This window comes from Channa argus, chromosome 22 (assembly GCF_033026475.1).
Source record: "Channa argus isolate prfri chromosome 22, Channa argus male v1.0, whole genome shotgun sequence".
NCBI lineage: Eukaryota > Metazoa > Chordata > Actinopteri > Anabantiformes > Channidae > Channa > Channa argus.
Window position 1 is genome coordinate 3,129,424 of NC_090218.1, and position 26,636 is coordinate 3,156,059.

The 26,636-nt window shown below is 38.1% G+C and overlaps 1 protein-coding gene across 11 annotated transcripts in view; it reads right to left on the reverse strand.

Moving 5' to 3' along the window:
- ncam1a (neural cell adhesion molecule 1a) overlaps window positions 1-26,636 on the reverse strand; it is a 224,906-nt gene that overhangs the window by 49,357 nt on the left and 148,913 nt on the right. For 6 of the 11 annotated variants that reach the window (XM_067491676.1, XM_067491678.1, XM_067491680.1 and 3 more), the window contains exons 2-10: window positions 21,970-22,044; window positions 19,803-20,012; window positions 18,149-18,292; window positions 15,543-15,680; window positions 15,138-15,255; window positions 12,954-13,114; window positions 11,867-12,009; window positions 5,538-5,567; window positions 408-558 (exon numbers count right to left, since the gene is read on the reverse strand). In XM_067491676.1, the coding sequence (XP_067347777.1) occupies window positions 408-558; window positions 5,538-5,567; window positions 11,867-12,009; window positions 12,954-13,114; window positions 15,138-15,255; window positions 15,543-15,680; window positions 18,149-18,292; window positions 19,803-20,012; window positions 21,970-22,044 (1,170 nt within the window). The remainder of the gene's footprint in view (window positions 1-407; window positions 559-5,537; window positions 5,568-11,866; window positions 12,010-12,953; window positions 13,115-15,137; window positions 15,256-15,542; window positions 15,681-18,148; window positions 18,293-19,802; window positions 20,013-21,969; window positions 22,045-26,636) is intronic. The other 5 variants (XM_067491677.1, XM_067491679.1, XM_067491687.1 and 2 more) reach the window with 1 other exon arrangement.

Below are 26,636 nucleotides of genomic sequence, written 5' to 3' on the forward strand. Positions count from 1 at the left end.
CTCTGGTGGACCAGCCACTAGTATCACTTCCATGGCAACTTGTGTGCATGGAATTTGGGTTTTGTTACCTAACCTTAACTAAAGAGAGTAGCTGGTTTGTCGGAGTGCTTACTCAAATGTCAACAGTGCTTCACTAGAATCATGGACTATACTTTCAAGCACTTAAATCCTACTCTATATTTTTCCCAATAAATACTTACAAATTTTCAGAAATAGAGCAATGAATGGATTAAAATATAACAAATACAATCTATTAAGCAAATGGTAACAGTAACAGTAAAGGCCAACAGTTCTTAATAATCCTAATTTAAGAATTTCACTTTGCATGAACAGTGCAAACTCAGCAGGATCTGTGATCACAGTACTGATAAATCATTAGGGCAAAAGGGAAGAGCTTGGTTACTTACAGCGGACTTCCAGGTACATGTGCCGGTTGTCCTGACCAATGGAATTACTGGCGGTGCAGAGATACTGGCCAGCGTACGTGAACTGGATATTTTTCAAGGTGAGAGAGGAGACCCGCGCATGGCTGCGTACCACAATATTTCTATCATGACTCTATGAAGAAGAGAAAGAAACTATTAAAATAAGCACATGTCTTGCACCTATGTGAGTGAGTCCTTCATCTTATTAATGAAGGATTTTACATTTGTTGATAAAAACAGTGACATTTTCCTGAAGACAAAAAAAAAAAAAAACAGAGATAAAGGGGTTATGTTTCTAGTTTATTTGCCATATGACCAGCTAGATGGAGAATGCAGAATTATAACTGCAATGAGCTCTTAGCATTGAGACAGACTAAAAAACAGAGAACACTTTAGTTTTCATGCACAAAAGCAAATAATACATTTTGGTATAATTCTCTATTTTTCTAAGTTGAAAAGTTCGGAAAGAAGGACACATAATTATAATTGGTCTTTTTAGGAGATCTGATTGGAAAACCACATGAGCCTTATCCTCTACAGTGTGGCTGAGATACACACCGTAATCTTTAAAACATAAAAACACATGTCAATCTTAAAATCATCTTAAACTAAAAAAACTTTATTTCTTTTACAGCGGTTGTTATTAGCACTGACAAAACTGTCTGAGCATAAGCCTGAAAATCAGTGAGTTAATAAAGACTGAGCCAATAAAGTGCAAAGTCTTTACTATTTAGCTGTTTCGTTGCAGAATTACAGACGGTGTAATTGCGGTTAGACCACTGTAATTGCAGCTGAGACAAATGGCTTGTTAAGCCTTGTTTTTATTTATCAGATCACCTTTATTGCTCTGCCTACTTAGTTCAACCTGTGTGATATGTAGGGTCAATGAGGATTTGCTCTCCCTCTATTAAGAATGACCCACAAGTGTAGCTGACATCCGAGTTCACCACCTCACATGTCTCTTTAATCACGGGGTGCAACAAAACGTGATCTTTAGTGTGCATGTTACCAAATACAAGGGATGAGGCCAAAATGGCAGAAGACTTTGTTTTCTCCTTTGTTCGTGATGATGCTTGTGATCACATTTGATTGTTTTTACACACTTTTATTTCCCATAAGATAAATGCAGTCTTCCCACGGGGTCAAAAACTCATATTTATTCTAACAATGCTTTCTGCCTTGAACCCACGTTGTGGAAGGTAAGCAAGTGGGAAAAGAAAAGACATCGATAATAAAGAAGAACCCTGTAGCAGGCCCTATAGAAACTGTGGCTGTTAAAAATACAGTTACAGCTTTTCTTCCCTCTGGGCGACACACAGTTCAAACCGACAGCGGATATACAGTACATCTCCCTCCTAGCTGCCATGATTTCCTATTACTATTTCACACATTTTAGGTGTTTCAGCATTTATGTTTTATAAATAATTGAATATTTGCTGTTTTAGCATTGTAGAATAAACTGCTATCCTTTACAGAGCGGGATGATGCAGATGTGGCAGAAATATTTCTGCTGTTTACTGAACATGTGAGGGAGTGTCCTGGAACATTTTGAAAGGGCAGCATTAATCTTGTCTTACTGCAGTGACACGGGAAAGAGCTGTACTGGGCACACTGTTGGAATGTAAACAGGGATAAGGTTAATGGAGAATAATGCTTTAATGGTACAGCAGAGGCAGGCTTGAACTGGCAGGCATTTGGACAGGATTTATTCATTAATTCCAATTAATCATATTAATTAAACAGCTCTGATTTGTCACCAAATTAATAATATTACCGTAGACCCACAGAAAGCATGGAAAGGATTTTTCACACTTTCTCTTGTTTGTGTAGTAACAGCTTCTTTTCTTTGTAGGACAAAACTCACACTGTTATATAACCTGTCACTTGTCAGGTTTTCTGTACTACAATTGTTATATAGGAGAGACTGCCAACCTGAAGCTGTGTTGCTGCCTCTGTCAGTCAACAAAACATGGTTCGTTTTTTTACGAGCTGCTTCTGGACTTTGACTGCATTTAAAATGAAATTCGTCACAATGACAACTTTTCTAGGTAATCAACATGCAAGTGCATGTTGTAGGAACAATTATTTTAAGCTAACTCTGGTACAAAGCATCAAATTGAAGCACTTTGAACGTCCCTTTTAAATAAAAACGTACTATTTCTACTATGAGGACAATTTTGGGTTTTTACTGCGTGTAGAATATTGACATGCTTTTATTTAGCAGGTATGATGTCCACCTTCTTCACCATGTTTGTCGTTAAGCATGCCTCGAGGCTAACATTTACTAATTAGGACTAATTGCAACTCCCCGTGTTTCTGTCTCAGCCCTGTTTTTGTACATTTTTGAATGTGTGACCTGCAGCTGAATCCAAATTGCACAAATGTTCATAAACACAATAAGCAATTAATATATTGAGAACCCATGCAGACTTTTTTCAATACAGTAGCCATCTGGTCATATGAACTTTTAATAACCTATATATCACAGTTATGCACTGCTTGGTAGATGCACTAGGCAGACAGACAGAACTGCATCTGATGGTTGTTATAGATATTTGCCCATGTTAATGTTGAAGTGGAGCTGGCACAAACAGGTTGGTGGCCCTGCTCAATGGTGACGAGCATATCAAGTGGGAGCAAAAGCAGATCTGGTTACCATAGATACATGTTATTTGTTTATTTGTTTTTTTTTATTCCTGCAGTGGAGAAGCTTGATGAAAATAGGGCTGTGGACTTACACACTGCCCCAATGAAAATCAAAGTCCTCTAAAGCTATCTCTGCATTTACTCTAAGTAAAGTCCTGACTATAACAAGTTGAGAACATCATGAGATCCTTGTTGGTCTTTTATTTTTATCTGGCGGTGAATCTCAAACGCCCCCATACAGTTTACAGTATGGGTTCTACATAGCACTTCAGCTCATAATTAATATTAAACCATGCTATTTCTCAGATTCTCCTCAATGAATATCCTAGCTGCTTTTTACATGTTGCAGTAGCAACATGTTCTGATTTGAGTAATACATCTGCTAAACGCGATGAACTGCTGAATGCAAATACAACTTGGTCACATGGCCCTTCGTGACTTTCTGACTTGACGAAAATTGCCTGAATGCTCTGTTCAGCAATACTGACATCTTTGGCATTCAGCAGGCAGGTTATTATAATCAGACCCTGATCTGGTTTAACTGTCAGTCTCCTTTCTAAAGTGCATGAAATAAAGACACATTGTCAAGACTTGGCAGTTCACTTAAGTGCAATAGTCCCTTTCAGGCTACATTTATCATTGTGACTAATCATATAATACCTACTTGCTAGCAGCCCATGATTTATGTCTATTCCAGGACTAAGTTCACCCGGCATCCAATGCAAACGGGCCCAAAACTCTTATCGCTAACTATAGATTTGTGTGATCAATGCTGTGTTTTTACAAGTGCATTCTTCACCGTCTGATTGTATATGGTGGGCTTGATCAAAATATTTAGCACAGCCAAAGTTCTGTCTTAATGTTGCAAAGAACCATTAACTGATAATATCTTTAGGGACAGATACATGATAAATTATACGTTTTGTGATCTCAGTTTAGAGTTATCTACCGTACACATAAGCTACTGTCTCAAGTGGCTTTTTCTCTCACATAATTTCACTCAATCCGTCCTCCACAGTGGAACTAGTGAGCAGAAGAGGATGATTAACTGTTAAGGACATTAAATAAAAACATTTCTACTGAGAACCATCTACTGACTGAGAGCACTATTAAACTACAGCAAAATTCTACACTACACTCCTACAAAAGCAAAAAATTACAAATGGGAAGGAAATCATTACAGAAAACATCATCATAAAAAAGTATCAAGACAAAAACGGCCACTGAATCGTGTAGTAAGAACAACATGTCAGAAAAATAGTACAAGTATAATAATACTATAGAGTACATTCATTGTGCTTCAGAAATCAAGATAAATGTGTGACACTGTGTTCTTACACTACTCACATGCCAAGATTTTAAACATTTTCAATAATTGAAATACACTTAACAAATATATGGATGTAGTCATTCAATCAGTGAATAATGCTATGGGTTATTTTTACATAAAAAAAAAAAAAACCCACAAGTGATCAGAACTCATTTCTCATTCTCACATTGAAGGCAAAATAAGTGCATTTCTTGTGTGGCAGTGAGTGAAGTTAGCCTGTTACATTGTGTCAGTTTTTAAAGGTAGTGAATTTTATTTAGTGGAGGCCCAAGAGTTGGCATGTTTCATTCCAGTCAAACACTAGGTCAGACGTCATGTATAAACCTAATTTTAAATTTGTAATTAAATTTGTTCTCCTGCGGCATGTTTAACTTCTTATAAACATACATACATAGTGAGCTCCTGTAATGTCTATAACTGCAAATGAGCACACTGCCAAAATTATTCCACCCACTTCTAATATATTAGGGTGTTGGGAATAGAAATCTTAGGGGGATATATATCTATATATATCAAATCTGAATAAATGAAGTCAGATGAGACAGTTGTTGTAGTGTGTGGTTGGAGTAGAAACATTGCAGACTCTTGGATTATGACAGCACACCATTTAAAACCAATCTGTTAAGATTTAGTATAAGTCGGTGTGTTAAGAGCAATGGCTGGCACCGAGCAGAGCAGAAAGTGTTTTCTGTGTGAGACTGTAGAGCTCCTGGCCTACCAACAAACCAAAGCAGGAATTTGTTTGTTTAGTGAATAAAGGAAAAGTCTGAGAACTAACCAGACTATGCAGCAGCAAATAACAGAATGCTACAGAATATGGGCCAAAAAAAAAAAAACATCCATTTTGAGACACTGTCTCTCAAGAATGTCAAGAGGGATTTTTTTTGACAAAAACAAACAGAGGATGGAAATAGGACGAGTCTAAATATGTACTGGAACCAAACAGATTTAGTTTGCTCTACTACATGTCTAATTGTGTACAGCATATAGTTAGTGCACAACTAAATGTGGTGCACACTTAATATGGGCTGGATGACGACACTTCTGCTCTGCCACGAAAGAGTTGTCTAAACAGTTGGGCACAAGGTTGGGTTTTTACAACTAGCGTTCAGCTATATTTACAGTAGTAGCTATACCTCATATTTGTCAGGTCGCGTCCAAGAAGCCTAGAGATGACAAACACAGAGGAAGCAAAGACAAACAACAAGACAGTGGAGCAAAGTAAGCTTTTGTAAATGATCCAAACAGAGTTGGTGAAAACTGGATTTACCTGCAGGACATGTGCAAAGATTTCAGCTACAAAAACATACTCACTACACGACTGCCAATCATTTTCCTCTGCCCTCCAGGTGGTTTTTGTTTTATATTAAAATACAGACGGTTGGGAAATGAACTTGCACTGACTGACATTGCTATGTGAATTAGAAAATCCATCATAGTGAACTTTGTGTCTGCATTCTAAAGCACTGTTGATTCTAAACCAGTGATGTAACTAATAAAATCTCATGCAGACATAAAGGGGCTTTGAGACAGTGAGCTGTTGCTGTTACTGCCTCCACTGTTACATGAGATAAACACAGCAGCAGATGTGCTCTTGAGGTCAGCAGCAGTGGGGGACATGGGGGCAGCTGTTATGCCACATGAAGTCTGCTTCACGATGGTTTGTCAAGTCACCACCGTTGCTAAATTCAAAGTAATCACAGAAATTTACACAGAAACAATATATAGGAGTTGATTTTACATAGAATAGAACATATATAATACCTATATAATTTTTAGCAGCACATACAAATAGCTGCAGAAACATCAGCTCCAAACTCTGATAATCTAGTCTGAAAAATGCACGATACTATGATACTATTAAGTGGCAAAAGATGCCATATTAATGATGTTATCTGACTAATCATTTCCCTACATTTAAGCTACAGTCTAATCTGTTAAGCTGGATGATGAGATTACTGTATACTAGGTGGATAAGGATAGCAGCAGGCAGTGACGTAATGTATGAGGTGCAAGAATTGGGAGCTGCTGCAAAAGCACTGAACCCTGTTCTCGAATTGGAGTGCACCAATCTTGCAACTTCTCGCCGTCTGTAAGCACCTTAACGCTCACTCTGATACATACATTCCACAACTGGAGAGTCAAGTTTGTGCATTTATTTCCATACCTTTGTGTTAAAAATGAAAACCAAAGAGTGCCTGAAAGGATAACACATCCTAACAGCTACAGCACTTCAACTTGCTTTGCAAATTGCAGCGCTAAAGTATATAGTATACTTGGAGTTAATGAGCTTAAACATGTAGTATAAATAATGCCGTCGTTCTCAAAAACAAAATGTAAGCACAAGTGGAAGCTACATAGTTCAATGATGTGAAAGTGGTTTGGGTAAGTCCTGTTTTCAGTAAAGCCTTATAATTATGGCACCAGTCAGTTTTAAAATCACAATCAGAAACAATGGCTTCAATAACAACAGCGTGAACAACAAACCTACAGTACTGTATATGACAATGTTATCATAATAATGAAAAGAATATATGTAAATATATACACCTTGATACCCACATAAACACATGTACATTTTTGTTTTTATCCATCCTATTATTTTGTGCAAATTTTATTTATCTATATCATTTGATCAGGTTTAAAAGCCTAACCAGGTGTTGTTGGCTGCAAGTGAGCTTTCTGTTAGACACAGCATATACACTGCATTGGTCACTCGTGTGTCAGTGATCTGTGTTGCCCTGATAACCTTCCCTATCTCTCCCTCTGCTCTGGTGTGGGGAACGGCAGAATGGGAGAAGGGCTCCACATCTACCTCCACTTTTGAACTGTTCTCTCTGGAGCTCCTTAGAGTCTCTGGATCCACCAAATCTGAGAGAGACGCCTCTCATCTCCTCTAAGTTGATTCAAGGTAACAATTCGGACAATTTGAATTTAGACCAATTGCTGCAGACTGTGGTTGGTATGAAGCTGCACTTAGAGGGGCGTTTTACCAGGGGCTGAATGATGAATTAGGGGCGCCACCATAACTTCTAAGCTAGATCTCAGAAAGGACTACGACCTAGTCTGCATCCGGGAGGGGGATGATTGGAAGACAGCATTTAACGACCGGCCATTTGAATATTTGGTCATGCCCTTTGGCCTGACCAATGCCCTCGCATTTTTCCAAAACCTGGTCAATGATGTATTGGGAGATATGTTGAACAAGTTTGTTTTCATCTATCTAGACGATATCCTAATTTTCTCTCCTTCTGAGACTGAACCTATCACACACGTGCTCAAAGTCCTCAACAGACTATAACATGACAATCTCTTTTCAAAGCTGAAAAGTGCATCTTCCACTCTTGCTCTGTCTCCTTCCTGGGATATATCATCTCCTCTGGGAGCATTGAGATGAATCTCAGCAAGGTGAATGCAGTAAGGGACTGGCCGACAACCGAGTCGCATAAGCAGCTGCAGCGTTTGCTGGGATTTGCCAGTTTCAACAGACGATTTATCAAAGGACACAGTACCGTCGCCACGCTCCTTTACCAACTCACTCCAGTTAAAAGACTCTTTTGCTCCCCAGAAGCTAACCGAGCCATCTCCCACCTTAAACAACCATTCTCCTCAGACCCTATCCTAAATCTGTCAGATCCTAGTAGGCAGTTCATAGTGGAGGTGGATGCCTCAGGCGTAGGGGTAGAGGCTGTAGCCTCCCAGGAATCTGAAAAAGATTTTAAGATCCATCTGTGCACATTTTTGTTTCCCCGCCTCTCTGGGACAGAGAAAAAATTGTGACATTGGGAACCAGGAGCTTCTAGCTGTGAAGTTAGCACTGGAGGAATGGATACACTGGTTGGAGGGGGCTGAACATCCCTTTGTGGTCTTCACAGACCATCATAAAACTGCCAAAAGACTTAATTCTTCATCTTCTTCAACCGTTTCCAATTCACCCTAGCTTATCACTTAGGCCATAAAAAAAACAAAGATGATGCTCTGTCGTGTTTATCTGACTCTTCCCCTGACCCCCAAGAACGTAACTTCATAGTACCCAGTACTCTGTGCTTTTAGCTCTCAGCTGGAGGACATTTGCTTAAAGCAGAACAGGGGCTTCTCGGTTGATTAATCAATGTTTTGTAATAAGAGAGACTTTGGAGCCCCTAAGGAAAACAGGGCCTTGAAGCTAATTCTAAGAGAGCCCTCACCAGGTATCTGGGGACTTCGTTTTTCTAATCAGAGACTCAGTCCTCAACAATTGTCTTTTACTAAGTGCAAAGAGGTGAGTCTCATCTCCTGGTGCAAAAACCAAACCATATTGGATGACTGGGCAGAAAACCTCAACATCACACTAAAATCACATGTCGATGCAATGATACCATCCACTTTGTTTTTTACAAGGAGGTGATATTCTTCAGAAGATGAAGCAGCAGCCAGTAAAACGACTGCTATGTCACTGTACATCACCATGATTATGTCTGTGCTTTTGTATTGTGGCTGGTATGATGTAGAACTAGAATGTGAATGAATGACACAGCGTGGCAAATGGGAAACAGACCAATGATGAATGACGAGCAAATGAAAATTAGTGAAAGCTATTACCAAATGATCAACCGGGCTTTCTGATTATAGCAGCATTAAATCAAAATTGATCTGACAGTGATAGATAGAAAATAGAGAGATGACAGCCGCCTGCTAATGGAAGAAGGTGGAAGATGAGATTCAGTAAGTCACAATTCAGCCATGTGTGCAGGGCTGTTTTTGTAATCAAAATACTGTTCAAACATGCAATATAGCTATTATTATTATTGTATAATAATTATTAGAGCTTGTCCTGCAGGTGGTGTTAAAAAGGAAACTATAAGGCCAATAAAAATAAAGTTTAATCCTAGATGATCGTAAATCCACAGTCAGTAAATACTTCTGACCCTATTGACTATCATTGTAATTCTGGGTTTAATGCTTACCATGGCAATGCCACTATATTTTCTTTTTTCTGGCATGGAACAGAGGTGGAGATGTGCCATGAGTAGAAACACTTGCATATGCATGCAAACTTTTGGCACCCATCTTCACAGTGCTGCCCAACTGAGTAAAAGTAATGCACCTTCATGTTGAAAATCCCTTACATCATCCATCTTTGGACATACTGTTTCTGTTTTTCTCTTTATTTCATAGTCACTGATTTTAGTCGCAAATTTTATTAATGACTAATTCAACTTGACGTTAAAACGCTTTGCTATTTCACCTGTTGTACTCACATGGGAAGATAATTGGAAGCTTTTGGTTTGAAGGTCCCTGATGAAGACTTGTTTGCTAAAAAATGCCATCCTAATGGATAAATGGTAAACGGAGGCCAGAGCATCGAATAAATGACTAACAACTACCACTAGTCTTCACAGCTACAGAACTGGGTGGAAATCTGTTTAATGGGTTATGCAATAGAGGCACTGTTTGACCCAAATATGACTGGTTGGGTATAGCATTAAAGCTTAATTGTGTTTTGTATTTTATAATACTACACTAAACACGTAGGTAGAGGCTTCACAAGATTTCATGCACTGCTGAATTTTGAAAAATGAATTGAACCTCACATACAATGACCTACTGTAACTAAAATGTGATTATTGGGAGTGACAGGGATTGATTAATTATGCAGGACAGACTGAGCCACATTCAAATTAAAAATAACCTACAGAATAATAGCCTATAAAGCTATATCATTGCATTTGGAGTCCCAGTCACAAATTTCCCATTGCCAACAGCCCAAACGATGGGAAACCCCACAGGGGAAATCCACTAATGTTATTTATTATCAGACATAATATGAAGATGTATTATTATTTTTGCAGCATCTAATGCAAGCCGAAGCACTAACCAACATACAGCACTAAATGTTCTTCCTGAATCCGCAAACGCGCTTGAGGCGGCAAGGTAATTATCTTAATACTGTTTACTGAATTTATAGCAGAAAATTACACCTCTGAAGTGACTAATCCATCCACCGCTCACACAATGCATGTTGTCAGAATAGACTGTTAAGTTGGATTTTTTTAAATTATGCCATTTTAATGAGCTGATAAGAGCGTAAGAATAGACTTGGGATGAAATTCTCTCTTCAGGCTGGCGACTACAAACACGCTGTGGCCACCGTAATGGAGAAGATGCACAAGGATTGTATTCATAGCTGACACGTTTAGAGAAGCTTTTAACATGTTCTATAGCCAACCCCTTTAATCCAATGTTATCTGCAGCTCTCCTGAAGGACATGAAGAGAAAAATGAGGATATATACCAAAGCATGACAAAGATGCATAAGCATTATTTGGCTTTACATGCAAACACTTCTTTACTCTTATATCATGTTCATCGTAAAAAAAAAAAAAGTGCCCACTCATTTCCAAAGTGGATTATCACAGCAGTAGAGAGCATAAATGAGCTCAAAACAATCAGACTGGGCAACACAGGGAGGCTCAGGCAGCTTTTAACACCACAATTACTAACCTAATTTAACTGAAATCATTTTTTTTTTTTTAATTCAATGACCATTTTCACGGTAATTTCACAAAAATCCTGTCTTTAAAATGCTAATGATTAATAGGGAGTGAAGTGGAGTGTTACATATACTCTTAACAACACTAGGGAATATGGCATGGCACTGCCTCGAAATTGGTTTTCTGGCAATCTGCACACTCTCCCCTCTAGCATTTATGATGGGAAAATACAAAATTATTAATGGAATTCCAACAGAACTGCAGAAAACTGTCAAAAATCAGAAATGGTAGAATTCTGTACCATCCTGACTGTTTTAAGAGCAAATTCATGTAGATTATTGATTGTTATTATTAAGTACAACAAGCAGTTTATGTGATCAGTCAACTACTATACTGTATACAATTTATGGTTTAGGATGAGAAAGGCTGGAAATAAGGGAGACGGTAGACACCTCAAGAGTAAAATTTAAATCCAAGTCCAAACATGTGGACAGGATTTTTTCAGTAACAGCAACTATATGAGGTGTCAACACCATTCAATTGAATAACAAGATCTGAAGAGTTTGTTCTGTTTTGACAAAAATAGTGCAGTTTAAAATGGGCGGCGGGAATACATTTTCCTGTAGCATGCAGACGTTAATTCAAGCCTTTGACCAGCTGAACTGTTTGGAAATTTTCATTTACATTTTCCCAGGAATTTGTATTTGTAAATGGAGTTCATTTAACAAAACACCAACAAGACATTTTTGGAGTTTCATGAATAAATGTACCACATAAATGAAAACATTGTTTTTACTTTCGGTAGTGTAGCAAAGTACATCAGGGCACATTTCTATCGGTAACAGAAGTACTTCAAAAAGAGCTGATACTTTTCCGTTTAAAGGACTTCTGTTATTTAATAATGTGATGAGTGGAATTCAAAATTAGTCAATACACAGAGGAGGGTTTGATAACGGGTTCAAGGTTATCTTTGAAAACAAAAATCATCACTACCTGTTCTCCTTCAGTGAACACTCTGTTTTCAAAGCTCCAGGAGATGGTGGGTGTGGGGTCACCCGAAGCCTCACAGGTCAGGGTGACTTGCTCATCAAACTCTGAGGCAGTCTGGTTGTTCAGGTAGGTAATCTGAGGTTTTACTGAGAAAAAGACCCAGAAGGATTACTAAAACTTGAAATTCCACACAGCTTTATTCAGTAAATGTTACCACGCATTAGCTTCTGGTTATTGCTGCATATTGCAAACATCTATAATCATTTTGTTGCTTGAAGTAGTACTGCTGACCTTCTACAACCGATTATTCTTCCTATTCCGTGGCAGCAGAGCAAACTGAAAGCACAAGGGAGCTTAGAGGGTGAGTAAAGGCAGGTTGCACCCTGGACTGGTTATGTGTTACACACACATGCACACGTGCACACACATATGTATATAAAACCTGCATGTCTTTTGAAGGTGGACGGAAACTTCAAACCTCATCCCACTGTGCATAGGAGAACATGTAAAACCACAACCTGGCTGGTAGGTTCAACCGCTGAACCTTCTTTCTCTGAGATAGTGATAACCACTGCACCACCAGGCCACCCTTCATTTATCAGGCACCTGATAACAGTGGTGGTAGTAATTTCTTTTAGGCCAAAAAAGGCTAAAAAAAACTAACAAACACTTTAGAGCTACTGCATAGTTGACTAATAATCTGCCACATTATACATAGTCATTGTTAATGCATAGAAGCTTAACTATCTGTTAGAGTAGTAAGTATACAGACAGGCTCCCTTAGAGTTTCAGTTTTATAACCCATTGACATACACATTATAGAGCTGCAAGCACAGGATTATATAAGGCTGCTGCAAAATTTCCTGATGCTGAGAAACTCTGGTGTGATATCTTTGAATGTCCTAAGGGGTGGCTTAATTAATTTAGAATAGGACACACTTCTTCTTTAAACTGCGTTCTGCACCCAGTCAGAGAAAAACCAGCAGAGGAGTGCACAGCAAATGTCAGTAAGTACAAAAGAAAAGGCCAGCGAGAGAAAAAGAGCCACAATTGTATGTGTTATTGTAAGCGAATGGAGTTATTCTCTTACCAAACACGTTCAGGCTGACTTCCTCAGCTTTCTTTCCTGCCTTGTTCTTTGCGATGCAAGTGTAATCTCCTTCATCCACTTTCTTGACGTCTTTTATTACCAATTCTGAACCATCCTCGTTCAGGCTGTACTTATCACCCGTTTCAAGGACAATGTTGTTACTGTAGCAGAAAGGGGGGAAGGGGGAGTGAGACATGGCAGAGTTCACATCACACACGTCTGCTAACACAACTTGAGGGGCCTACAAATACGTTTGTGAACTTTGGGGCTTTATCTCAGGAAGAGAGCAGCTGGTACCCGACAAATGCTGGGAGGCCAAAAAAAAGCTGTCCTGGGCCGTAAGCCTCTGTGAAAGATCTCCAGTATTTCCACAGCTTTTGTTCGGCTCAGCTCTCCTCTAGTCCTTACATCTGAGTTTTTTGCAAAGGCCATGCACCAATCTGATGATGGCGCATGTTATTTTATTAATAATTTTTTTTTTTTTTTTTTTTTTTGAAAAAACACATTTTCCATTTTGAAAACCACAACTTTGCTAGAGGCTAGAATCCTGTTTGTGGTGAATTAAGTATTTGTATGCCTGAGCAGCAGCCTTCCTGAAACACTGTGGAGGCAGACAGTGAATGACAGCCTTGTCAGCAGCCCTAGAACAAATAGAGCTTTACCCCTGTGTTTTTTCTCCACTTCACCCATCTGTCCTCCTTAAAAACCTTGCTATCTCTCTTAACTCTCTTCTGGCCAGGAACTGTGTCTCTCTCAGACTCAACGCCAACTTCGCACACTAACATCAGTGCATGGTCGGCGGCATTTTGCAGCACCAGTGTTAAATGGTCTCATTTAATTACATCTCTGAAATAAATGAAGAAATTCTTTATAAATTGGCAAGTAGTTGTCGACCTTTTCACACCAGTGTTGCAGCTAAGGACACATGCTGGTGCCATTCACTACATTTTGATACTTAGGCAAAATCCAGTTGAAATAGTGTGTGCAGAGCAGAAACCAGCCCAATAATACTCATCAAAGGCTTTTTGCCCTTGTTACACTCATGCAAATGTAAACACTTGAAAATCTAATTTCTCCCACACAACAAATTGTAGGCAATGCCATGCAAATTCATATTTATATCATATTTACAAACACTTTACAATAGCAACTCTAATATTCATGCTGTGTATATACTATGATAGTTTTTTAAGTGAGCACAGTTGCTTTCGACAAATATTGTGGTCAGTGAGGCTGAGAGAAGGTGGCAGCATCAGCCATGGTTTTATCTCAGCTTTTATCATAGAGCTTGTTTGTTCGTTTGAACATATTTTAATGACTACAAAAAAAACAAAACAAAATCAACTTTGTGGAACAAAGCTAGTCCAAACCAAGATGGACCTTTTGAGCATGGCTACTGGGGACAGGTGCGTGACTGAACCTGTTATTATGTACAGGATTCATAAGAATTTCCTACAACTAAAACGCAAAAACACAACATAACTCAGATTTGATACAAAGCCGCAAGACAATTTAAAATGTTGTTTGTACCTTCCAGTTTATATGCAGGAGGGTCAGCCCTTACAGTAGTTTGTTTAATGGCCTTGTACTGAGGTGCTGCCTTCAAATAATGGGGCCCACAGAGACTGAACTGAGAACAAGCTCTTTACTGGATAAAATCAATACAAATGTAATTCTAAAACTGAATAAAAAATGACTCTTTCGTGTTTATTTCTTACAGCATCTGCTTTTTTCTTGTCAGTAAGTCACTCGATTATATGGATGGATTTCTTTTTTTCTTTGTGTAAAGACTGATGGCAATAAATGAGTTATTGTATGCTGATGCTCACATTTGAGCAGTTGATATGAAACATGAACCTCATGGGACCTTTCTCTGAATGTGGAACTCTGAAAACCAGTGCTGGGTCACTGCATATTGCTCAGTTGTCTTAGTGTGTCCAGGCATTGCCATTGTCATGTGTAGCAAATAATGGCATTTCATTTAAAATAGCTAGTTTTTGTATATAATGTACTACATAGTACCTGCATTTGTATTCTTATAATGCTATAGTGTTGTTACACATGGTCTATACTACTTTGTATATACATTGTATGGTACATATGAAGTTGAAATGTTTATGTTTTTCATAATTTTATCTTGAATTAAACATCTAAACAGGCCAATGACAGCAGTGGATGACGTACTGTGTCCATGTGACGGTGGGTTCAGGGAAGCCATCTGCATCACAAGCCAGCAAAGCAGAGCTGCTAATATTTGCTGTAGCGTTGACCTCCGACTGCCTGGCACGGATGGTGGGAAGCACTGAAAAAGAGATAGAAGATAGAAGAAATGTTTGTAAAAGGTAAAGTTAGACTAGATAAAAACATTCAAATAATTGAAGTCCTGTCTGTTTTCATCATTTACTCTCCTTTAACTCTGTTTTTGGTCTCTGCTAATTACTCCACTATGTTCATCAGCTACACACCAACTGTGTCTGTGAGCTTTAAAAATAACATTTACTCGGTTACCAGGGTACTCTGCTATGATGGACAACCACTCCCTTTTAAACAACAAGGCAAGCATATAGCAAAAGCTGATGCAGGGCTCACCGTTAACAACGACCTTGATCATCCTGAAGTCAATTTCTCCTCTGGCCATGACACGAGCCTCACAGGTGTACATTCCCTCATCTGTCTTCTTGATGCCGCGGATCTGCAGGTGGCTATTATCCATGATCTTGAATCGCACTTAAACAGGGAACAGTGCCATAACATAAGGTTACCCAGACACAATTAAACTCTTAATGGAAAATCGTTAGTGGGACCAATACAAATTTAGATTAACATATAAATTATATACTTTCTCTTTTGGTCTTTTGTTTTGTTTTATTAACATTATATAAAGAATACATTCAGAGCTTTCCAGTAAATTACAGTGTAATGTACTTTCAATTCTAGAAACTGAGTTAAATTAAAAGAAGCAATGGGTTTTTATCAGTGGATCACAAAAATCCAAACTGAGGGGCATGATTGTTTGCCTTAGTTTAATAGTATGTATCTAAGACACCGAGTTTCTAAGTGAATTGTGGAATTAGATAAGACTATTTCCTAGAATAAAAGAAAATCTGACTTAAATACCAGTAAAGCATCAAGATGGACATTTTATAACTGAAGTACTTAATATAAGTGCTCAGACAGGAAGTTGGAATCAGATTAAAAGGTCCCAATTATCCCCGGTATTCAAGCATGTGGTTGGAAGAACACGTGGAGGCCTGCATGACACCCTGTCTGCACCACACACATTTCAGCTGTGTTTTACACCAATCACAGAGCCTGACAACCTGTTGCACCTCTAATTAAACCAAGCACATACAGAGTGAGTCGTGTTAACTAAAACCATATGTTGCTTTTCAGATATATCAGGGATAAACATCCAACATTTATTATAGCTCAAGGCTCCGATGACATCTGATTTAAGAGCCCTTAAGACAGGTGTCTAAGTCACCTTTGTTGTGTGTTCTGAGATAACCAGGGCGCTCTGCCAAAATTGTGACAGAGTTAATGAAACATAGAGGCTATAGAAAATACAAAATACTCAGAATTCCATAGTTAAACTCTAAGTTAAATGGAGCTGACCCAGGTGCAGTGAATGTAGGAAGGATTATTACTATTATTATTATTATTATTATTATTATCTTATTGATATATTTAGATAACTTAATCTACTGTCAAAAAAGGTCAATGGTCAAAACTTCCACAGGGGGGGTTCTTTTCTATACCCACTGTACTTGAGATCTTGCTGCTAAGGTGTCTGCTTTTCTGCATCCTGTGTGTGTTCATACAAAATCCTCCATGAACAGATTCGAATCATTCAGGTGGTTTGAGGACTTTGCGTCATATTTAACTAGACAAAAAAAACTCTACGTTTAACTGACATTGACATTGTCACAATTGTTACGGTGAAATAAATTCTGATGGGAGGGTTAACAATGCAACAAAGCAACACACTGTGTGTTTAGATCAACTGCTGCTCTGAGGAACATTACAAAAGCAGTTTTCAGCTTTCAGAGTCGGTTACAATTAGTGGTTTTTCCAGTGAAAAACACATTCCTTGACAAGAGTCCAACAATAAAGGCTGGCTTAGCAAAACGCTGTGGTGGCTCCAGGCTCTGCAGTGGTCACCAAGGGAGGGGTTACTGTAAGGTTAAAATAGGCCCAGTCCAAGTGTGAAAGAAAACCAAATCTCCCACTTCTTCTCCACCTCAACCTACACACAGCAGAATAAGTAGTGGTTGAATTCTCTGAGATAGCAGTGTTCAGGTTCAGCCTTGTCAATTCTCTTCCAAATAAAGTAGCTAGTGGCTGCCTGAAATTGCCTAATGAAATCATTTGGAGGAAAAAAAAGGTGAACATTATTTGTCAGAAGTGGTTGAATGCTAAGATGTTTCTTAATTGTTCCCTCATAGATGACAGAAGCTACAGTCAGATACATGTAAAGCAGTTAGAAAAGATTCAAGGTCTCAACAGCAAAATGTTTACAAATGTATAAAAAAAAATCCCAAAGAAATGCATCAATCCACTCCTGCAGCACCATTTACTCGTGCTGTTGAGTATTGTACAGCTCTGAACCCTCAGAGCAGAGTTAAATAACTTAGTTCTGTGTCATGCTTTGTAATTCCAAAGCATGTTTACTGGCAAGCAACAATAGGTTAGAACATAAGGATCAACAATGAAGCAAAGGGATTATAATGCAGGGGGTGGTTTGAGAAGTTTATATAGACTTATGTTATGATTTTTTCTGCTGTGACAGTGACTCAACAGTGGGATCCAAAGCAAAGTCAAGCTGATTATTGCTTCTGTCCTTTGTTTAGAATTGACATTTTCAGAATTATTTAGTCAGCAGAAAATTTGTCTGTCAATCTGCAGAACTTAAACTCCAGTGTGCATATCTCAATATCTCTTTTAATCCACTTTGGGCTATGAGCTCTAAAGCTCCTTCACTGCTAAAAATGCATAGCTTTGTTCGTTGATGGTGGGCAGCAGGAGAAGGAGATGAGGAAGAGTATGGCAAATTGATTGGAAAGCATACAGTGGCACACAAAATTGGCAGGAAGGTAAGGTGACTGCTCAGGGAGTCAGAGGGGGACGATATGAGATGGCATAATAGAAATGAAAGTAGCTCAAGCACTGGAACATTTATATATGGACTGGCTCACCATCTTTGGCAACCTGGATCATGGAGCCCTTATGCTTCCAAATGATGGTGGGTGGTGGTGAACTGACCACGTCGCAGACTATGTCAGCATCATCGCCTTCATTGAACTCCTGTGGACTCTGGGCATCCGAAAAGGTGATTTTTTCTGTTGAGAGACAACAAAAACAAGCATTACAAGCATGACTATCCTAATTTAGAGACTGGCACTACTAAAGGAGGAAACTCATGTGGTAAAGTTATAAAAAACAAAAAAATACCCTACAGTTGATTAGCAGCATAATGAGACACCATATGGTTGAGCTTCTGCTTCTCTAATAAAGGTTTTGTTGCTTTCAATATTAGTCGCAAATGATGTGGGAAGGTAGTGGAGGTAAAGACATCATAAACTGACTGCTTTCCTGACGTCATGGGTGTACCACCACAGACAGCTCCGGCAATAAACACATGTTCATCCAGCAAGAAAAGCTGAATCTTTGCTGCAGCACTCATCGGGCAAGGTCCTGTGCTGCCCAGTCAATATTTTATTTTATAAATGAGCATGAGCTCCAAGGAACAATAAAAACCCCGCTTCTGCAAGAGAAACATTCAAAATTGACTGGAATTTGCTAAATTGATGTTGACGAGCTACAATGCTTCTCTGAGAGTGTCCTTTGAAGAGATGAAACAAAATTAGAGCTTTTAGGTTTGTCACATCAATTTTATGTTCATAGAAGAAGAAAAATAAAGCTTTAAACAAAAGAACACCAGCCCCACTGTGACACATGGAGGAGGCTCAGTTCTGTTATGCCTTTGTTCTGCTACATAAGGTACAGCATGTAATTAAATCAGAAGATTATCAAGACATTCTGGACATAAACAGCAAAGAGTGTAACAGAGATCTCCCTCAGTCAGGTCATCCAGCAGAATAATGACCCAAAACATACGTCTGAAATTACCTATTATGGGTAAGAGGAAAACATTGGAACATTTTGTAGTGGCCTGCATAGAGTACTGATCCTAATCCAATTAAACAGCCATGAAACGAACTCATACTGATGAAGTTTGGAGGAGTCTGGAAAAACTGGGGGCCAAAATACCAGTTCAGAGGTGCAAAATAATTTATAAATTTTACAAATCACCTTAAAGGGGTCGGTCCCAATACTTTTTCCTGTGCCATTTTCTGCTCAAAACTCAATTTAAATGTGGAATAGATCAATGTGAATGCAAATTGCTTTTGTCAACTTCAACTTCATTCAGATAAATGAACATTTAAAGTTTTCCAAAAGGATCGACGGCAACGCAAACAAATACAATATTTTCCTTTTAAAAATACAACTTTTAAAAAGTCTGTTTGTTTGACCCTTTTGTGCAATTTTATTCATTCTAATTTTTTCTTGTTAGTAATTAAAAAAAAATGTTGTGGCTGCTTGCCTATCTCCAAGTCAATGGAAAAGCAATGGGAATACATTTATCAAAAGAACTGGTCACAAAGTCTACAAGTAACACAGCAACTAAAACCTTCCAAAAAGTATAAAATATAACTACTACTATAAGTCTACAGTCACACTTATTATTGCATAATATCGCATTTTAAGTATTAATACTGAGCACTGTGGTGTGATTTTAACCCACTTAATATTACTTAACCAACGATGCATAAGAACTCTCAGACTTACGAAAGATCTTGACTTGGACTGTGGCCTGGGCCTCCTTGTCACCATTCTTTGCCACACACTTGTAGATGCCAGCGCTGTCCACACTGGCATGGTATATAGTAAGGGTGGAAGTGGCGTCATCATTACGGCTCACAAAAATGTCTGGTCTGTTGGGAAGGATCTTCTCACCATTGGGAGCGTACCAGTCTATGTCTTTAGCATCTCCCACCACTGAAAAGAGAAATGAAACATCGAAGCAAGGACTCTCTATGTACACAGCTTCTATACAAATGATAAGGTAGTTTTTTTACAAAGCAAACTGAAAAAGTGGGTTTACATGCTGTGTACTGTTCGGATGTTGCATAGACAGGCCTCCTGTTTCATTAGACATTTGAATTGGATTTTAACCCCCCCAGCTGTACAGCTTGCCCCATGGCCCTCTGGTATCCCATATGTGGGTCCAATCCAAATCTACTTTCTGTATAGATAATTCCATGGGTCAGGTCAGTGTGGAAAAGAAGGCAATAATTATGATGCTGTTTGCATCATATCATATTCAGTTATGTCCCTAATGGATTTCATCATACAGGTCTAACTACTCCAACAGGTTCAAGCCAGTATCTGTGCCCTCGTGATATTCTGTGAGTAAACATAAACCAGACTCAAAGTGAATGATGTAACACAAATAATGATTATTACTAATGCAAGCTTGAAAAGCTGATATTTACACTTCTTATATAGCACAAAAAAGTTGTGATGATAGTCTGGAAACAAATTTGTAATATCAAAGCTCATCTCTTAAAAGCATTCTTTTCCAGATAATACTACATATTCAACACAAACATAAAAAAACAGGGGTGTAAATAATTGTATTAGCTCAGTAGGACATATTAATCTTTTTGCAGGAAGGAACTTTCATTGAAAGAAAAATCAAACAAGTTTTCTACATCTTTTATATTTTATAAAGATGAGTACAAGCTGAGGCATTTTGTGTTTGCCTGAAACATCTCAATGACTTCTCATGTCTTAAGGGCCCTAAATGCATTTTGACATTTTTTTGAACTTGAGAATCGAAGAACAAGATGAAGCCATATTCCTCTGAGATCATAAAGCAACATACAAACAAACAAATACCAAGGCTTCATATTCTACATGCTCAAAGGCAGGATTTGCTTTAATGGCTTCATCCTCACAGAATATTTTGTGGAATTAGCAGTGTACAGTAGCAACAGGCCAACAGAGAATTCATCTGGATACAGTTTAATGATATTTAATGACGGTCACCCTAAAATAAATAAAACAAATTTTCACTTACTTGCAATAGCATGATATCCATGCAGATAGTTTTGGTTTGATTAGTCTTTGAAATATCCTTTGCTAAGATTTCTTCCTCAACTCAAATTCGACTGAGGTGAATACATTTTTGCTTGTGGTGATTAAACGTTAATTAAAAACAATGTTTGTGTCTAGAAACTACATCCCCTTTAAAGCTTGTGCAGACTACTCAATTATCAAATGTGAGAACTGCTGTACAACTCACAATTACAAACAGTGTTGCTATGGCATCAGGGTGCAAAAACACACAACTGATCTGAGATGAGGACTATTTTAGTCAGAGACATCTGTGACGGGTGCAAATAATTGCGATATTCGACAAAGACATAGAAGTCACTATGTGTTTGTGTGTGTTTGCTGCCTCCCTTATTTCTAACTCTCATTTTACTGTTGTGCTCTAATTGGAAGTGACTCATCTCCTCTTTCAGACTGTATGAACGCATGTAAGCTGAGTGTGTTATATTAGGCTATAAAATCAAAAATATTCCAAATACCTTAATAGTGTCATGGGGTCATGACATGTTTCGAAGCCGCTAAAACTAAAAAAAAAAACGGTGCAGACCCTATGCTGCATGAAAACATGAAAACGTGTACAGTATATTCTGTGTAGTAATGGTGACAGTGATAACATCAGATGTTGCTGATGCATGATGAAGTGTGTGTAACACTGTTTTGAGCACAAAAAACTTCTCTTTCAGTTATCCTTCTTTAATTGGGTTTGGGGCATAAAGACCAAAGAATTTGAAATATGTTAATATATTATTTTTATCAAACAATCTTAACGGATACTGCTGATATTCTTACATGAGGTGACATTTTCACAATGCTGTGCTTTTTTAAAAATCAGTCTTACCTTCGCAGAGGAAAAACTTGGACTCTCCTATGCTGATCTCTCCCTGTGTTGGAGTGATTTGCACCTGGATGGTGGCTAGGTAGAGACAAGGAGACAAAACAAAATACACTATACATTAGTCTCCGTTTTCATCAAGAAGAATGGGGGGAGGTGGGACGTGGGGCCAGAGCTCCTAAAGGTAAAAAAATCATATTGCTTGCCTGCTCAAAAGTGTAACCATTTCTCAGGCAGACCCTTGATGAATGAAACTCTGGGATGAAATATTTTTATGCTCAGCAGAGTGCGACAGCTCCATGTGCAGATGGCTTGTGAGTCTGCATTTTCTACAAGGACTTGTTGAGATATATTGTCTATAGATGGCCCTGCTTCCTTGAAAAGCTTTACTATATTTTTGGAATTGTTGTGCAGGTTTTCATTATGACTGCAGGGGTGCTACAGAATTCCCATTGTTAGCCAACTAAAATGAAAGAATATATATTTTTATTCACCACGGGTCTCTAAAGTAATAGAGGGAGCTGCACCCCTATTTGTTGAGTGAGGTTATACTGCAGGGCTGGATTTGGAGTGTCGACTATTCTGAACAATTTTTTTATTTTTCATTTTTTCTTTTACCTTTATGTCAAGGTTTAACTACATTCTCTTCTGAAAACCTTACAAACAAACCAATTAAATAAACCATTTCACATGCAGATCCTGAGTGTAAGCTGTAATCATGTACCTGTTACCCTGGGACAGTCAACTGTGTGACACCTGGCAAAGTCAAAACATGCAGACACTTCAACTGGCACAGCAGTAAATTGACTGGAAAATACTGTGCAGAAGGATAGCACCTGTGTGGGAAGTCACTATCAACAATAAAAAAAAAGTATTCCTTTTTCATTTTGTGGGATAAGCTGATCTTCAGCCATCTGCAGCAATCCTTTCAGTAATACTATCTAAAGATTTATTTTTTCACTTAGTGTTTATGAAAGCCCTCTGACTGAATCATTCCAGGGGGCTCTCGTACTTGTTTTCCCCACCCCTGCTTCCCCTGGCAGACGATTTAGAAGGCAAAATTCTTTAAATCAAATAATATCCTTTTCCTGAGACTCTAATGCACTTCATTTCTCAGCGGCGGCTAAAGCTGCACTGACGCAGATGAGTTTTAGGCCTCATCATGAAACACCTGCCGTTTGTTCCTCCCTGCATGCTGACAAATTAGAATTAAAACCATTGCATATTCAATGAAAAGTGTTAAAATGTGTAATAATTTTCTAAGCTTAATCAGGAAATGATGACTCCCAAACGTGCACCTGTATGACAAGAGATGTGATGACTTTAAAATGTGACTTGATTTAATGCAAGACTAAGAGGTTCAGTGGATAGAAAGCAAAGCAGAAACGCCTCTGAATCAGAGTCCAGAGCTCTACGGTGAAATCCCACTGAGCTTTCAGCACGCCGCCACTTCAGACAAACGAGTGAGCGGGTCTCAGCCCAATTCTCACCGGGAGATTAGGGATGCTTTGCAAGGACTCACCGTTCAAAGTAGGTAGCCGACTGTCATCACAGCACAATGAGACTTTGGTGTTTTATAATGCAAGAATCTTATAGTTTCAGAAAGATGTCTGTGACCATGCAGGGGTCCTCACAGCAGTGGCAGTGTTGCTCTTTTTTGTCCTACACACTCTTTTATGTGAAAAACCATCATCATTATGCTGTCAAGCTGAACCTCCGTCAAAATATTGGGTAAAGGTAGGTATAAACAACATTTATTTGCTGCAAGAACATAGAAGAGAGACTATAAAAATGTTTTTGCTGTACATTTTTTACCAAAATAATTTAGCAATGATCATCATGACCATCATTTCAGGATTGATGATCCTGAAATCCTTATTATCTTATTATACTTTCAGAATCAGAATAAGAAACTTGTATTAGTCAAGTAAGCATACAACAAAATGTGCCTCTGTGTCATCTTACAAACAAAATATGTAGGATACACAATATGAATCATAAATACACAAAAGGGAAGACTGACATTGCAATATTTTAAATAAAGCTATTCTAGAGGACTTGGTAAATGTTGTAATTGCTTAAATACATACACAACTATGTAAAGAACACACTATACAAGCAGGTATACCTTGTGTAAAGTATGTTAGCCTAACAGAGTCACACCACTGCTGCTGCTACTGGGGGAGGACATGGCAACAACATTTGCTTCGTGAAAAATATGAAAATCAGGTCAGTATTTAATACACAACAGAGGCAGTGATTTTCCTACTCAAGGACAGTCTCAAATACTGATTTTAATAATTGATTCTATTCGAGGCGAGAATAATATCCCCCTCATGGCTAAGTCAAAAAGTCACAAAAATATTGATTTGCCGTAAAACACTGCCTCTGCCACAGGAATGACCTGGCCTTTGTTCCAGGCTATCATGGAGCCTCTAGAGGTAACGAACACGTCTACCCACAGTATATTTGCTTTTACAGGCTGGAGGTAGAGTTAAAGAAAACAACATATCCATTTCCCTACCTCAACTAGTCAGATCACATGCACTACTGCAAACCCCTAGCCACGCCATGCATAAGACTAAAGCAACTGGCCAAAAATCAACTGATCATATCTGCAACACTAAAGGCAACAAAAAAGAGTTCAGGCCGTGTGGGAAAGATCGCCATTCTCAGAGCCATTTTCTCTGTGCATGTATCTAAACGGCCACTTGTGCAGTGTCTCCATGATGAAGTGGCTGTTCAGTCTCATGCATTAAGCAAAAATGTGACTTTCAGAACATAAACACATAAGTAAGTTAAAAAATAATAATAAAAAGTTGTAAAACTGGAGAAACTGTTGGTTTTAATATCTGAACAAGTCTGAAACACTTTTCCATCAAAATTCTTCTTCATCACCCAGATCCTCATTGGTTTAATGGACATGTTATCTTTCTGCTTAATGCACTGTCAAATGGAGGAGAATATTGTACATTATCATGTTACTATATCATCATACAGAATTTACGGTAAGGTAGCTGTTTTCAAAACATTCCTTTTTAGGTCAAGATAACACAAGTACAAATTGTTAAAGTTAAGTTCATTATACTAGTTGTGTATATAATAATGAAATTGGTTTGGAAAGTTTTATACAAAGGATACTGTCCTATTACATGATTATATATTGTCTTCTTACCAGTGTCCTAAAACCATAGCAGAAGCTGTTTTTATGTTTTCTTTTATCTTTTTTCCACAAAGATGAATTCATCGAATATATAGACCATGCAGATATCTAGACTAAATAATATTTCGAGGAAGACAAAGAAAAAAAAACACATAACATATTCACCATCGAAACATAGTTTGTTCGATGACTGATTGTACTGATAACTGGGCTCAGTACAACAAACCAAACTTGCTTCAATTATCATTGTACAAATAGACCAACACTTGATGTGAGAGGAGTCATTTAGGGCCCGATCTATCAGGTAACCTATCCACATGTAAACGGATATTATAACTTATGTATTTACAGATATTTAACATCTGGTTGATTCTATAAATAATGTAATGTCACTGAAAAGTATTTTATTGAAAAGATGGATACATTTGAGAAGGTGCATTTTTTTCTTGCAATGAAGCTTAAAGCTACTATTAACATCAGGGTGGAACGTTAAAGGGGCGGAACGAGGATTTTGAGTTTCATCTTAACTTTTAGAGCTTGTGTATTGTTGCTCTAATATTGATTTATTATAATTTTTCATAAAAAAATTATTTTGTCATTATGGGTCCACTACTTTATCTGTTTCTATTTTAGAATGTATTATACTTTATATATTTAAAATTTGGATGAACTTATATAGATTTGTTTACAAAATGGTAAGTTAATATATACTTTATAGCACTGAAATTAAGAACTGACCTAGATAATTTAAGAAAAAGGTAAATGAAGAAGCTCAGAACCAAAGGAGATACGTGGGAAAGTGGTGTAGAATAACAAAAAGGATAGAAAGAAATGCCTCGGTAGTGAGGAGAGCTTAGATAAAGGATGAAGCTGTCTCTGCCCCAATGTGCTCACTCATGACACCAATCTAATATCTATCCAGTAAGCCTGTCCTCTCTAAAGACTCATAAACCTTTCTGTCTACTCTCAAGAGTCCTCCTTTTACTCTTCATTTCACAGCTTGGACACCTATAGTCACATCATCCAGCACTTACACAAACAGCCCTTCTACTATCATTCAGATCAGTATATTTTCACAGAGAAGAAGTTATTTGGGTGGTAGGTGCAAAAGAAATGTCTGTGAATCACTGTATATGTAGGCCTCAGAGAAAACAGAGACAGAGATCTCTTGCTGTAACAGCACAAAGCCCCTGGATATTTTTTTAGGAACTGCATCCTTTGTTGTCATATGCATGGCTGCATGTTCCAGTTTATACCATAACTCAGATCTATGCATAACATAATACTGTTTTCCTAGAGTAATGATGGTCTGTGCCTCCCAACGATGGAGGGACGAGTGCGTTCTGAATGAAGAGCAGAGCCTTTAAGACTTGACTTGGGTGAGCGTTAAGCCGAGGTTATGTTTGATGCATTGGTCAGAGCTTGTGCAAACTCTGATGTCAACATAAAGCTCAAACCATTTATCACTTGCTGTAGTCCTCTCCTAAATAACAAGAAAAAAAAAAAAAAA